Raw genomic sequence first — 16,535 nt, forward strand, 5'->3', positions numbered from 1 at the left:
CTGTCCTTCTCTCCACACCATTGGTTTAGTTTTGCAGGCAAATTTTTCAGCTAATGTCATGGAGAAAATTAAATTGCCAGGTCTCCATGATGTACATTTTATGTTTTAGTGTCTTCTTGCGTATACGGTCATTGTTTCATTCAACTTTGAGTATTCTCAGGTATCTTGGGATCCATTATACTGAATATGAGATCATCATATCAAAAATAGGCCACTTTGACCTACATTTCATACACATACAACTTTAAAATTATTTTCTCTAGCAATCTTGTAGGGTTATGGAACTTTATGTGGTATTTTGATCCCATTGTCTAAGTGTAGGTCACAGTCAGCAGTGCAATAGACAATCAGAAAAGTAAATTTAGCATGAAATATAGGTTTGTGACCTACTTTTGATACAGTGTATATCTACATATCTTTATTGATCTTGGTGAATAGAAATCGTATGAATCCTGAATTTTAGAGTGTTTTGTTTCTATTGCCCTATTTACCTGCTTCTAATGTTTTCTAAAATTCATATTAAAAATACATTGCTAATTGTGCCCCCAAGTCAAGTTATTAGGAGGGATTGACTTTTGAAATTAGTAGGGATTATTGTCATAACATTAATGTGATTGGGTGAAGAATTGTTGGAGAAATATCATTTACAGAAAAATATGCTTGTTTTTTTGTGCGCACACAATGGGAAACCTTTTAGTTACAACATTGTTGTTGTTGTTGTTCTAGGGTTTAACGCCATTTTTCAGCACAAGATAGGCTATACATGGCGGCCAGTATAACTGGTGGAGGAAGAACCCTGGAAAACCCAGGGAAGAACCACCGACCCACGAGAAGCTACTGGCAGGCTTTCCCACGTACCCACGCTAGCCGAGCCTTGGACTCGAACCCACGCAGACAGAGTTACAACATTACATGAATTTACAGTGATTAACAATTTTGTGTTTAATATGTTGCGGAATATGGGTGATATATGTATATGTGTTAATATTTCTTCTGTAGGTAGTGTCATGGAAGACGATGAAGGTGAGACGGGGGCAGTGGGAGGGGATGGTAGACGAAGCCAGAGGGAGGGGCAAACACTGAAGCAATGGTTGAGCAAAGTGAAAGAGCTCAGGGAGGAAGTCGACAGGCTGAGGTCAATGATCTGCAATAAGTATGCAGAGGACCTGGGAGAAAATATAAACTGTGTTGTCCAGTAATCTTAAGAGTGTTGGTTGGAGCTCTTAGAGTTAACCAGTTTTGGTAGGTTTAGTAAGGATTTGCAAGTGCATTAAAACCAAAACAATTTTGCCATTTTTGGGACTTGCTGATTTAGTGCCAAATTAAGTGTTCATATGAGTGTGTGATTTCAGATAATAATGTTGATAAAGTGACTAAATGTTTTTTTTTATGGTGTCATCTTTTTCAGCAGTCTGGGAACAGAGATTCTGCCTTTGGTAGAACAGATGTATTCGAGGGAATTATAAAAGAAAGTGATTGTTTTATTTACCAGAGAGAAATTTATGTCAATAGTAGAAACCTGAATACCACCCCCCAGAATTGTGCTTCAGTAGTTTGCCTGCCTCAAAAGTGATTTTCGGTAGCCACAAAGAAACCATAGCTCAGACCTTACAGATTCCTTAGTAATTGTTCTTGTCCATAGTTCCATAATTTGAGAGTGTTTTCTGTAAGAATTATGGGCAAATCATAATGATAGGCAGGTCTGAAATTAAATGTTTTCTGTTGTGTCCCAGTGGAGATAATAGTGATATTTTTAAAGCAATGATCAAAGAAAGTGTTTGTTCCTTGCATGAATGAAATTCAGCCAGTCCAGCTTCCTGTATTTCTTTAAACAGAACATCAGGAACTTGCACACAGTCTAAAAAGAGAAGAAGAAAAAATTATTTTTACTGCCATTTATGCTTAACTTGTATCGGGTAATTTGATTCTTTTTATGGATCTGATCTGTTTTCTATATCTTGTACTCAATGCAGTAAAAATTTCACAAATAAGTCATTTGTCAGATTTGTACTGATTGCAGTAAAACTTTCACAAGGTAGCTATTTATAAGACTTGTGACATTTTTCCTCATAGAATTGAAAAAAGTTACTTTTATATGCAGGGTAATTTCCCAGAGATATTTTGTTTTGAACAATGGTTTGCCTCTTTAGTTATTCCTGTGGATATGTGGTCTTTATAATCACATTGAACATTATACAAGATTTTGGCATTGAATACTTTATATGATAATTTCCCCTTGACTGGATCTGTATGGTCGTTGCAGTCATTTTATGATCATAGAAATATGATAGCGCAGTGGTTAGCATGCCAGACTGGTGACTAGAACAGTGCAAGTTTGAATCCTGCCATTGGGTCAACCCATGTTGGTTAGCACGGTGCCTCCCTGGGCAAGGCTCTTTATTCCTTTTGTCTTGGCACTGTGTAACCTGTTTATTTAGCTGTGCTGCAAAACACTAAATGAAATAAAATTAATTTTTGTTCTGTTTAAATTCATCTCTGGACAAGAGGCCTCACTTTTTGAAAGTTTTACCACCCTGATAGATTAAGCTTGTAATATTTACTGGTATGTTAATGTAAAGTACGTATTACAATTATATTTCAGAGTGAAGGTGTTTAGTGGTCTTAATCTATGACTTACTGTGGCAGATTATACCTTTCTGTGATGGTCTCTTGCAGAATTAAAATAGAATATTTTTTTTTAAATTTAAGCCCAGATGATTCATACAAGTAGAATAATTGTGTTGACATTTCCATCACTTAATTTGCATTTGTTTAAGCCAGTGATGCACTGAAATTTTTACTAGAGAGAAATTCTAAGGTTGTACATATAATGTAAAATTTAACTCCAAAAATGATTATTAACTGGCTTTTTGCACTACTGGTCACCCTCACAGTGGCCATCTTGAAAATATTATTTCTTATCATCCTGAATGGATGGTCAAATCAACATTTTTTTTAAAACTAAAGAACTTTTGTTGTCTGGTCCTAAATTAAAATGGTACTGCTGAGATATCTAGTATGGCCAACACTGGCCATCTCGAAAGTCATGTTATCACTGCTTTTGAATGAATGGTCATAATTGCATGGGTCTTTCATTGGCAGATTTTATATGCTGTCTGGTTGATTGTAAATGAAAATGGTGCCAGTCTGATATACAGTATGGCTGCCACAATGACCATCTTGAAAGTCTTATATGACTACTTCTCTTAGATGGCTGGTTATGAATATTGTGACTTCTTATGATGTCTAGTTTTTCCTATATTGAAATGGTGCCAATCTGACATCAAATATGGCCACAGTGGCAGCCATCTTAAAACTCTTGTTATCATTTCTCCTCCAACACAGAAAGACAACATCATGGGGTTTCCATCAGAAGACTTGTGATGTCATGTTAGGCCAATATGAATATGGTGCCAAACTGACATCCACTATGTCTGACACACCAGCTAATTTGAAAATCCAGTATGTCTGACACACCAGCTAATTTGAAAATCCAGTATGTCTGACACACCAGCTAATTTGAAAATCCAGTATGTCTGACACACCAGCTAATTTGAAAATCCAGTATGTCTGACACAACAGCTAATTTGAAAATCCAGTATGTCTGACACAACAGCTAATTTGAAAATCCAGTATGTCTGACACAACAGCTAATTTGAAAATCCAGTATGTCTGACACACCAGCTAATTTGAAAATCCAGTATGTCTGACACACCAGCTAATTTGAAAATCCAGTATGTCTGACACAACAGCTAATTTGAAAATCCAGTATGTCTGACACAACAGCTAATTTTGAAAATCTTGTCGTTGTTGAAGAAAATTGTAGATAGTTCAATACTCAGCAGTTAAATGACTGAAATGATCTAATCTTGCATATCTGGAAATTCCTTTTGGCCGGTAGAGTATCAGTCTTTTCAAGGGACTCTGATTTCATATTTGTGGTAAAGATGTATTTTCAGTATTTAATTTGTGTATGATTTTTTTAAGATGGTACAAGTGCTTGCATGTGCAAAACACATATTGTGAAATACGATCTTCAGTTTTCTTTGTCATACCAATTTTTCACCCATATATTAAAGAAAGGGACAACAACTAATATTTTATGTACATGTGTGTATACATATATATATATATATATATATATATATATATATATATATATATATATATATATATATATATATATATATATAATTAATTAGTGGTTGGAAGTGCATAGTGCAGTATCAGTTGGAAATTATTCCTTGTAAAATTGAAGCCTAATTCATATGAATTCTTACACAGACATAGTTAATACATTTAAAGTATGCAGTATCAGACACTTCCCCTGTATTCTTTGCCAAAATATTTTAGTCAGCCTTTGTGTTTGTGGATGAAAATTTGTATGGAAGTTCTTAGGTTTTCATACTGAAATATGTACCTACTTTTCAGTGAAACCAATTCAGTAGCTGTGTCTTCTTTCTATAATGTTTAATTTTCCCCAAACTAAGCACTCAGCCTTATTTCAAGGCATATTGTCATAACTATATTTACTGGTCTATAATGTTTCTCTTGTGCGTCCCATTTACTTGGGAACTGCTTGATGTCCATTCATGATGGAATTGTCAGCTAAGTTATTCTACCCCCAGTGGGCTTGGGGATACGGAATAATCCTTCCACCTGAATTGCATTAAAGGCAACTAATGAAGGCAGAAACCATGCTGGCTCAATGGTTAGCATGCTGGACTCCAGCATGAAATGATGCAGGCTTGAATCCTACCATTTGATCAGCCCAGGTCAGCTGCCATGTTGTGTCCTTGGGCAAGGCACTTTACTCCAGTTGCTTCCACACTAAATAACCTACATGTATTGTTGTGCAATAAAGCACCATACCAAATGAGTTCTTCTTTATTATAAAGTGTAGATATATATTTTCCTCTTAGGTAATTGAAGATGACTGTTTATAGTTGATTGAATCACATTATTCATCCCTTTAGGTTTTTCTTCTGTATTATCATCAACCCAGTCATTCCATTGTGAAAGTGTCTTTTGCTCTTTTAGTGTACAGTCAGTTCTGTGCAAATTGGTATGTAGATATTGTATGTAGGAAAATATTTATATGTATTTTGCAGTATTCAATTTCATGCCAAACTTTGCAAATGTGATAAGGACTATTCCAGTAAAACATACATGAGACCCAGAGAAGCCACTTTTAATGTGGAGCAGTCACCCATTGATGCAGTTAAGAATTTTGTATCATCATTTTATTATTGTTTATTTGAATATAAGAATATTGTGGCATATATTTTTTTATAAAACTGCAATCCCTGGGCAACATGTATGTTTAAATGGATCAGCCCCAAATCTGTTCAAAATGTATTTTAACTATTATATGAGGGTAGATAAGGATTTAAATTAGTTTCGTGTAAGATTATGACTTGTATTTTGTTTTTAATTAATTTCATTATCATTTAACTGCACCCTTGTAAATTTGGTTGTTAGTGTATTTTACATTTATTAAATCGTTGACTATTTCATTTAAAAGTCAAATAATTTTCTAGATGAATAAAATGTATGAGAGAGAAATGTCACTCAGATTTTAACATGTATCTTTACAATTTGTGTTTCTGTTTTGGCTCAAGTTTCTCTGAATGTCTCAAATATTTCCTCAGATTAAGAGTCTGTATTATCTTATAATACTTCCAACAGTACTGGGATTTTCGTAGGACGTAGATGTGATACATGGGATGAAGTTGAACTCATTATGTTGAAAAATTGTTCACTCCTGGAATCGTTTGATTCTTAAAAAAACAAATGAGGAATTCCTTATATTTGAAGAAATCCTCAATTTTGTTATCTGAAATAAAATGAGGCTACTTCTAGAATAAATTAAGATTGTATTTTAATATCTGATAAATGCTTAATGTTCAGTGACAAGTTCATAATTCTGAATCAAGCAGTAAGAAAGAAATGGACAAATCTCAATTTAAGGATTAAAATTTGAGATGTATAGGAAAACTGAGGTCAGGAATAGAGCACTTGAGTATTGTTGATGTCATTTGTCACCTGTCTGCCAGTGTATAAATTCATCATCTGTTTATTGTGTGTTCAGTTTTGTTCCGTTTTGTCAGGATAGCTCAGGATTTTCATAGTTTCAGTTTTTGTCGTCTTTTTGTACATAGAGATGTATATTTACATACAGTTTGTGGCAGCTAAAGAACTGAATTTGACAAAGCTTTAGATATTGACAAGTCATACATCTCCCTTACATCTGGATCATATATTGTATATAATACAGTGCTCCCACATTGTCATTCATTAGAATGATAAAAGCTGTTTCATTTTGACACTTAATATAGTGTGGTATTTTCCACCATAACTATGTCACATTGGTATGTAAAACATTTAATATAGTGTGTTCAATGATGTGAAACAAAATTTCTTTCTTTTTTAATGGCCCTAGAATGTTTAAACCAAATTATATTTAGTTTTCTGTACCTCCAGAGTGTTTAAACCACATTATTTTTTGTTGTCAGTGGTAGTAGATTGTTTAACAGTTTATATTGACTTTCTACAGCTCATGGATCAATTAATTGGTTCAGTTATAGTCTATTATTGCCACTTAATGGTCTTAGCCCACAGAAAACCAAATACAATGTGGTTTAAACATGTTTAGGCAACTGAAAACCAAAAGTAGTTTAAACACTCTTGGGCCGTTGAAAACCAAATATAAGGTGGTTTACACATTCAGATGTCAATGAAACCAAACATAATGTTGTTTAAACACTGTTAGAATAATAGAAAGCCAAATATAATGTGGTTTAATCAATCTAGGGTGAATGAAACTAAGCATAACATGGTTTAAATGATCTAGGGCAACTGAAAACCGAGTATTGTGTGGAGGGTTTGGAGTATCTTTTTACACAAAGGCTTAATCAGAAAGAATGTTATCTTGCTATTTACAGTGGTTTCTCACTATGTAGACTCTGTATACATCTGCCCCCTCCAGTAACCAGGGGGATCTGTAGTGAGGGGCCACAGTTATAATAGTGAGATATTCTTACTGATTATTCCAGCTTTCAATAACTTGCAATTATTTTAAATTTCACCAATATGGTTATTGCTATCATGAATAAGATTGTATGTGTTAAAGTTTTTTTTGTGAAGTTCTTTAAAATTATTTTACCATATTCGATCTTATATCATGCCTTAATACATAAGTGCATGTCTCTTTTTTAGATTGTTTTTAAAAAAAATCATTTTCCACAGTGAGCACCTGCTTCTCAATCCCATCATGCCTCATGGGATAGAAGAATCCCATCATGCCTCATGGGATGGAAGTGGTATTATCTAAATTTGGTATAGTTAGGATATATCCTAATACAATGTACATTTAGTACATACCAACTCTTTAATGTAGTAACATTCTTTAATACTAAATAAAGGATAAAGAAGCTTCAAGTACATAAAGAGAATTCTGGGATCTAGTTTGAACAGTGTGCAAATGAATAGAGCACTTTATATATATGTGCATTAAGAGTGTAAAGGTACGATTGAATCATACACGATCCAGAAAGTATGTTGATATACAGGTGATATGATACATATCATGATATTGTACTCCACTAAATGTTCACGTATAGCTATGAGAAAATATACTGTATTTATTCGCTTATAAGACAAGTCAGACTGCACTACACATACCCAGAAATGCTGTCACATAATGCGCAATACCTTGCAGATCTGGTTCTATGCAGCTTGGTAGAAGTAATCAGTAGAACAAACAATATAGACCCTAATCTGAAGGTGCATTATGCAATGGCAGATCACGATCTTTGTTTTGCAGTTTGACTTGACTTTTTAGTGTATATGCTGTGCTTCATAGAAAAATCAACTTGCTATTTTTATGAAACAGAATTTATTTTCAACAATAGTAAAGATTTAATAGCATTTTTTCTGTTATACACTTAGAAATTTAAAAATAATGAATACTAGAAATTAACTTCACTATGAAAAAAATTCTTAATGTTTTCCACACTTAGTGGTGTCTTAATGTCCTACAATCCAAGCCTTAATTCACAAGCAGAGATTGGTAATGCAGGCACACTGTAAAAGAAGTACAAGTAGATTTGAATTCCTTTGTAAGTCATGTTTGCTCCCTCTAAAATTATTTTGGACCAATTTTCTTCATGTGGTTCCAGGAATATTGGCTTGATTGTTTCATTGAAGATCTTACTGGATTGTGTTTATGATCTTTGGACTTTTAGCTCTTTTATTTTGTATCACTCTGTATTCCATATATGATCTTCTCCTTTACTGACTGTATTTATTTTCAAGACTCTTGAAAAATCCTTGAATTTCCAGAGTGGATTTTTACAAATCCTGTTACTGACAAGGTCACAAGATAAATGTAATTCCCAGAAATCATTTTAAAACACTGAATTCCATGATTTATCTGCAAAGATAGCAGTAGTCACTTAAATTTTGGTGAATTTCCAGTTTCCTTTAATCACTGATTGGCATTTTAGGATTCATCAACTACATGTAATGTGACATCATATAAACATGCAGAAAGCCTGTTTTTTATTACCATGAATATTCTCATCTTGAGGCAGTAAGAGTTGACCATTCAAACTTCAGTTTTATCTCAAGGGCATCAGAATCAGTTTACATAAAAATGTACTTGCATACAAGGTAGTCATCTATGAGAAAGGGTTAATAGCGCAGGTCACTCATCAGAATTGACCCCAAACATGGAGACATGCAGTCAGAATTTTGTACGCATAATTTTCATCCTGTCAAGACTTTGTTGGCTGTAGGCAGACAGTGCTAGCGATGTGAACATGATGAAGAGACCATTATGGATTAAATAAGTCAGAAAATATCATTTTTAAAGGTATGTTTGAAGCTTAGAAATAATGTGATATGGGACACACATCATTGCATCAGTGGATTGTTACATTCCAAATGTACATGTGTATATTAAGAAAGTCACACCATCCTGACAAAACAGTATTTGAAATAGACGGGTAGACATGGTTTTCATTTTCTTTAGAATAAGTACAGGGTAATACAGGACAATGAAACCAGCCTAAAGCAGCCATCCCAGGGAACATAGAAAATTGGTCTATAAAGATGGTTGTTTACTTGAAATTTATCACTACAGTAGTTTACATGACCTTGAAAAAGTCAGTCTGATGATTGCAGAAATATGTGACCTTTAAGGCATGGTTAATCTTTGATAAAGTGGCATTGTTCAAAGTTTTATGGCATTTTAATAAAGGGTAACTGTGAGTTTTACATAAGAAAAAAATCATAATGTCCATCACTAAACTATCACTTGTATAGACATGCAATCCAGTACCTTTCAAAGAAGTAAACTTGTATGGACAATAGTATGGATTGTGTTCACATAAAGCATTCCAAACAATGTTATGGAATGCATTTTCTTAGAAACAATTTTTTTGCTCACTAATTGCAGTGGGGGCAGCTTCTTTGCTCATGTCTGACTCTCCATATATTTGTTAGCAAGACTGCACAAAACCACTCAATTTAGACAAATGAACTTGTGTAAACACGTAAGCATATTTATATCCGTATGTAGATGACCAGATAAAATTTTCATACTTTCGCAGCAATTTTTCCATTTTGTACAAAAAATTTAAGTTTTGGAAATTGGATGCTTTTTAAAAACTTTGCAGATGACTAGCACTTGGGGTAAGGATGGACCCTATCAGTTTCAGGGTCAAAGATCAAGGTAACTGTGACTGAAAGAAGAAAAATGTATTTTACATGGTAGGTTGAGTTGTCCACCAACAAAAGTAACCAGACTGATGGCTTGCACTTGAGGTAAGGAAGAACCCAGTTGATTTCAAGGTCAAAGATCAAAGCCACTTTGAATGAAATAAGACAGATTATTAATGTACAATAACTTGAGTTCTCCAGGATCAACAGCTGCAACCTTTGTGAATTGTACTTGGCATAAGAACATAGCCTATTGATTTTGTGGTCTGGGGTCAAGGTCACTGACTGAAAGAACAAAAATGGTTTGTCAATAATTTAGTACACTACAATTTAAAGTTAACAAACTTTACATATTGTTTGCATTTGGGCCAAGGAAGCAGCATGTTTTTATGTTCAAAAGGTTACAGATCAAGGTTATCATGACTAAAAGAGCAAAAATGGCTTATGCATAGTAACATTAGTTTTACATCACAGATCAGGACCAAACCTTTTGAATTGCCTGCACTTTGCGGTAAGAAAGAATTCTTATCAATTTTGGGGTCAAAAGGTCCAAGGTCAAGGTCTATAGTAATAAAAGAAGAAAAATGGTTTCTGCACTAAAATGAAAGTTATCGACCATGCACCTTTAGCAGAGTTTGTTGATGACTTGCATACAAAGATTTGTATTGATTTAGGGTCTAAAACCAGGGTCAGTGTGACTAAAAGAAGTTTAGTGGTCTTCACACAAGAACTTTACTCTAGATCATATACCTTGACCAAAGTTTTTGGAGGGCTTGCACATAAGGTATGGACAAAGCTTGTTGATTTTGGGGCAGACAAATTAAAGGTCATCATCATTGTGACTCAAAGAAAAATGAGTTTTGCTGATAAATTTGGTTCTATAATAAGTTCCATGACCAAACTTTGTGGATGGCTTGCACTGAGGATAATAAATAAATCTATCATTCTGAAGTCTAAGGGTCAGAGGTCAGAGGCATAGTAAGGCTAATAAGAAATTAATGATTTCTGCACAATAAGTTTTATTCAAGACTGAATACCTGGACCAGTGGTCAGTGTTACTGAGTCATTGTTTGGTAATCTACATAGTCAGCTGTATCCTTCAGGTGTCTAAATAGAGGACTATTAAACACTGAAGGGGCATAATAATGTTCCATTAACAGTACTTGTGTTTATTTTGTTATTTTTAAATTTGTATATAGTCAAAGGAAAGCAATAATGTACACGTATTGTACATACTCATTTCTTTCTGGTAGTTTGCAATACCATCTATTATGTTTATGTGAAGCATTTCTTGGAGTTTATTTTCTTTGCTTTCGTCACATGATTGTTAGATTTTGGTCAGAATATAGTCTTGTAAAATAATATACCTTGAATTCATAAACAAAGCCATGTAAATATGCATAAAGCTGCTTTACTAGGTACTATATACTTTAAGCAAACCTTCATGTTAATATAGAATTTCTTAAATCATATTTAAGATTCATAGTCTTTGTTCTGGCTAAGGTGATCACCTTTACTGATCACTGACATCTCACCACTGTCCCTGTGGGTTTAGGTCTATGCTCAGCCAACATAATTTTGCGAGAAAGCATGCCAGTAGCCTCCTGTGGATTGGTGGTTCTTCATGGAACTTACCCATGTTATTCCTCCACTAGCTTTACTGGCCGCCATGTATAGCCTATCAGGTACTGAATAATGGTGTCAAACCCACCAAACAAATCTAAACCAGTCCTAGTTTTAGTTCTGTCTTCAAACCATGATTGAATGCAGATATTCTGTGATAACATTTAGTGTTTTGTCTTGCACTAAAAAATCTTTGTTCTGAACATGTATATCACAAAACGTCTCTTAAATTTAAAATTCATTTCTTAGTTACCTTATTTAAAAGTTAAAAGAACTGGTATGGTGATAAACCAAAGTCCATGAAATCCAAAGAATTCTGTGAATCCATTTCTTCCTTGAATAGTGAGGTTACAAAATGTAAAAACAAATTTTGTCATCAAACTTAGCTTGATATTTCAGTAATGTTCACATCTGTGTGCATCTCCATCTATAAGTCCTAATTTCTGTCCACGCTCAAGATTAACCACAAGGTTAAAGTATTTTACTTTCATAAACAAAAAGCAGGTTTGATAAAAAGAGTGCCTCTTGTTTTGTGTGCTCTAGAATGCTATGGCAGGACAAGAAAGACCGTATTGTCTTATGCGTAACAATGGTCCAACAACAAACAACATGGAGACAGATCTGTCTTTACCTAATTTGCTGGCGGGATAGGACTTGCTGGTAATGTTAATCAGGCTATGTAGACCCTAATTTCCCAGCCCATTTATGAACAGTTGGTGTTGTTTAGTGTTGGATATGCTTTGTATGCTGGCCAATGTGGTTTTGGTTCAAGGCATGTCCAGACCAGGCCATTTAAGAATGCACACCATAACATCCTAACACAGAGAGGGAATAAAAGTAATAGAAGATTTTGGTGATGTATGGGAGATCACTTTGTTTGCTTTTGTGGAGATTATATAAAACATTTTCCATATATTTCTAAGATCTGTCTCATTTTATTCATGAGATCTCAGTAACTAGTCCAGGCTTGTCTTCAGCCTATATTTTTAAAGATAGTTCACTGCCAGTTTTCTTGTATTGACATAGAGATAGAGATTTAGATATTCATTTAATTATTTGATTTAGAATTTTTGTTGTTATGTAATACAGTAATTGATAGGTGATCTATGCAGTGTTTCGTTATCCAAGACATTGTTTACACAAGAATTAATTTCATGACAGAAATTAGTGTTGTCAGTAACTAATTAAATAAATATAACAAGAATTGTATTTCATATATGTTTTACTTTTTTCATATCCCTCTCCATTATATATATATATATATATATATATATATATATATATATATATATATATATATATATATATATATATATATATATATATGTATGAGCTTTGGTCAGATAATAATTCTTTAGAGAGCAGTTGTGGTAAATCCTGCATAGCATCATTCCACATTTGGTCTTTAATTCAGGTTTTGAAGTTATTGTATAGATGTGGAACTACAAATATGCCTAAAATTATACAGAAACCTTCATTTTCTTAAAATGCAGTCTGTAATGCAGATTTCACCTTTGTATCACTAAGATGCGCATGGACCAGTTGATATTGTATGTAAAATCGGGTGCATATGAGCCAGTTGATATTGTATTTTAAATTCAGATGTACATGGGGGGGTTGTTATTGCATTTGCAACTCATGTGCATGAGGAAGTTGATATTATAATTTAAACTCAGAAGTACATGTCCCAGTTGACATTGTATTTAAACTTGGATTTACATGGACCAGTTGATATTACCCAGATGTACATGTCCCAGTTGACATTGTATTTAAACTTGGATTTACATGGACCAGTTGATATTACTCAGATGTACATGTCCCCGTTGACATTGTATTTACATGTCCCAGTTGATATTACTCAGATGTACATGTCCCAGTTGACATTGTATTTAAACTTGGATTTACATGGACCAGTTGATATTACCCAGATGTACATGTCCCAGTTGACATTGTATTTAAACTTGGATTTACATGGACCAGTTGATATTACTCAGATGTACATGTCCCAGTTGACATTGTATTTAAACTTGGATTTACATGGACCAGTTGATATTACCCAGATGTACATGTCCCAGTTGACATTGTATTTACATGTCCCAGTTGATATTACTCAGATGTACATGTCCCAGTTGACATTTATTTAAACTTGGATTTACATGGACCAGTTGATATTACCCAGATGTACATGTCCCAGTTAATATTGTATTTAAACTTGGATGTACATGGACCAGTTGATATTACTCAGATGTACATGTCCCAGTTGACATTGTATTTAAACTTGGATTTACATGGACCAGTTGATATTACCCAGATGTACATGTCCCAGTTAATATTGTATTTAAACTTGGATGTACATGGACCAGTTGATATTACTCAGATGTACATGTCCCAATTGACATTGTATTTAAACTTAGATTTACATGGACCAGTTGATATTACCCAGATGTACATGTCCCAGTTGACATTGTATTTTAACTTGGATGTGCATGGACCAGTTGATATTACTCAGATGTACATGTCCCAGTTGACATTGTATTTAAACTTGGATTTACATGGACCAGTTGATATTACCCAGATGTACATGGACCAGTTGACATTGTATTTAAACTTGGATGTACATGGACCAGTTGATATTACTCAGATGTACATGTCCCAGTTGACATTGTATTTAAACTTGGATTTACATGGACCAGTTTATATTACTCAGATGTACATGTCCCAGTTGACATTGTATTTAAACTTGGATTTACATGGACCAGTTGATATTACCCAGTTGTACATGGACCAGTTGACATTGTATTTACATGGACCAGTTGATATTGTATTTAAACTTGGATTTACATGGACCAGTTGATATTACTCAGATGTACATGGACCAGTTGACATTGTATTTAAACTTGTATGTACATGGACCGGTTGATACTGTATTTTCAAGTAAGATGAACATGGGCCGGCTGATATTGTATTTAAACTTGGATACACACAGGACAGTTCATACTGTATTTTAAAGTAAGATGAACATGGGCTGGCTGATATTGTATTTAAACTCGGATTCAATTGGGACAGTTGATATTGTATCTTACGATGAGATGTGCATGGACCTGTAAACATTATCTTCAAAATTTGCTACATTATGTTTGTTGGCTGTAACAGTAGACCAGTAAAGTTTACCCATCTGATTTTCATCAGATTTCTGTACAAAAGGTGTGTGTGTGTGTGTGTGTGTGTGTGTGCATGATTTTAGCAAAACTTATTTATGTCCCTAACATTGATCACCATGTGGCTAATTTTGTAATGTGTTACTTAAATGTTCATATTTCTTCAAGAGTATTACCTTTATTTTGTAGATATTGATGCCTGTTTCAATATCCCCTCCACTTCCTGACCACTGACATCAAATTAATAGAGAACCAGTCCATTTATTCTAACAATTACAGCCTAACAGAAAACCAGTTAATTTGTGCAAGCAGTCATAAGGTAGACTACTCAGGATCTTAGCATCAACATATGTAAGCAAGGTAGTTTCTTTATGAAGCACAAAGATTTTACAGTGTTTCTCCAGTAAGTTTGAGATGTTTTCAGCAAGGTCAAATTTATTGCTAATAATGTCAGCTTATGACAGCTCTAAATCGAATGGTCAATAGTGGCATGAGCAACTTGTGTTGAACGTCATATAATCAGAAGGCTATTACTGTCATCTTGGATGTCAAATGTACCCAAACTACTCTGGAAAGTTCCCCTGTTGTGAATTGTTCCATCAACAGTTTTTCAGTCTAGGCACATATTCATATAGCTGATTTGATGGGTCATGATAGTTTTTGGAGTGGAAACAAATTGCAGTTGTTGTCAGCAGATGTGATGCTTGGCAGGGTGACATGTGCAAGCCATGTTGAGGTCTGCACTCATGGTATATCCAGACTTCAACAGCTTGGTGGCTACTTCGGTGTCATCTAAATATTTTAGCATAGTCTTGCTACTCATTCAAAGACACACTATGTATTTTGTTTTGCCAGCACGGTTCCCCTGTTGTGAATTGTTTCATCTTGCAGTCACTGAAACTGAGGGTGTGGGTATTGGGCAGTTTTGGCAATATCAGACTTGAGCAGATGTAGAAATAATTCTTAGTAGGTATGAGGGCGTGCTATTGATAGCATTGTTGTGGAACATTGGTCCAGGTTGATAAAGACAGCTTTTTGCACAGTAAAATCAGCTAGCCTGTCTCTAGCATAACACCCTTTACCAAATCAAACCTCATCATCTAATCCCAAGAGGGATCGCAAACCAGGGCTAATGTATTGAGACCACCATCGCTATCAGCTCTTTGGCTTACGACACCAAGAGACAGATCTGAAAGAGCCTGTTATTAATTTTACAAGTATGTCAAAGCCATAGAAGCTATCTTGGATAATTGATTTACTTGCTGAACAAGCATGGTACAGGATGAAATCAAAAGTATTTAACTTTCAAAGTAGATGCCATATACCAAGTAGGAATGGTATACAAGATGGTGCTGGGTGATTAGTGAATGATAAAAATTACGATACATAATATTAGTATTCTAAAAGTCAGAGATTAACGAATTGATGGTCAGTTTGACTTTTTGTATTTACTTTGAAGAAGAATAAAAAACTAAAAGCATGCCTATGAACAGGTACAAGACAGTAAACCTGATTTACCATGTAGATCAAACGTCTTTAAGTATAGTATACTGAAACGGTCAACCTTTTAGGTTACAGAATGAATTGCTTTCAGCTTTTGGGGGTCAATTAATGACACTGTTATGAAGTATGGAAATATTTTTTTTTCAAACATGAATGAGTATCAGATTCTACACTCTGAAGAATGAAACACTACTAAGAATGGATGCATACAAATTAAAAGGTCATGGTTCCAAGTTTTGCTTGATTGTGTGTTGCTAAAATCACACCAACATCAACGCAAGTAAGACAAGGCAATATATGCTTCTAGCTGGTCACACCACAGTGTACAGTTGTAAAAAAACATTAACATATCATCCAATCATTTCTCTTATCTACATAATCAAAACGAGAGACATGCACATTTTTTTCAGCAGCGTTGACATCATCTTCAACAATGGTAAGATTATATATTAAAGTCATGCAGGAAAGATTTCAATAAACGCATACAGCTAAAGTAAATCTAGGACAGTCAGCAGGAAATACACCATG

At 34.3% G+C, this 16,535-nt stretch overlaps 1 protein-coding gene across 1 annotated transcript in view; it reads left to right on the forward strand.

The window, feature by feature from the left end:
- Window positions 1–12,555, forward strand: part of LOC149786347 (uncharacterized) — a 78,509-nt gene extending 65,954 nt beyond the window's left edge. The window contains exon 13 of the mRNA XM_089976762.1: window positions 1,000–12,555. Coding sequence (XP_089832888.1) covers window positions 1,000–1,199 — 200 coding nt within the window. The 3' untranslated portion in view covers window positions 1,200–12,555. The remainder of the gene's footprint in view (window positions 1–999) is intronic.
- Window positions 12,556–16,535: the final 3,980 nt, after the last annotated feature.

Source organism: Sinohyriopsis cumingii, chromosome 12 (assembly GCF_028554795.1).
Source record: "Sinohyriopsis cumingii isolate HCF-2022 chromosome 12, ASM2855479v2, whole genome shotgun sequence".
Taxonomy (NCBI): domain Eukaryota; kingdom Metazoa; phylum Mollusca; class Bivalvia; order Unionida; family Unionidae; genus Sinohyriopsis; species Sinohyriopsis cumingii.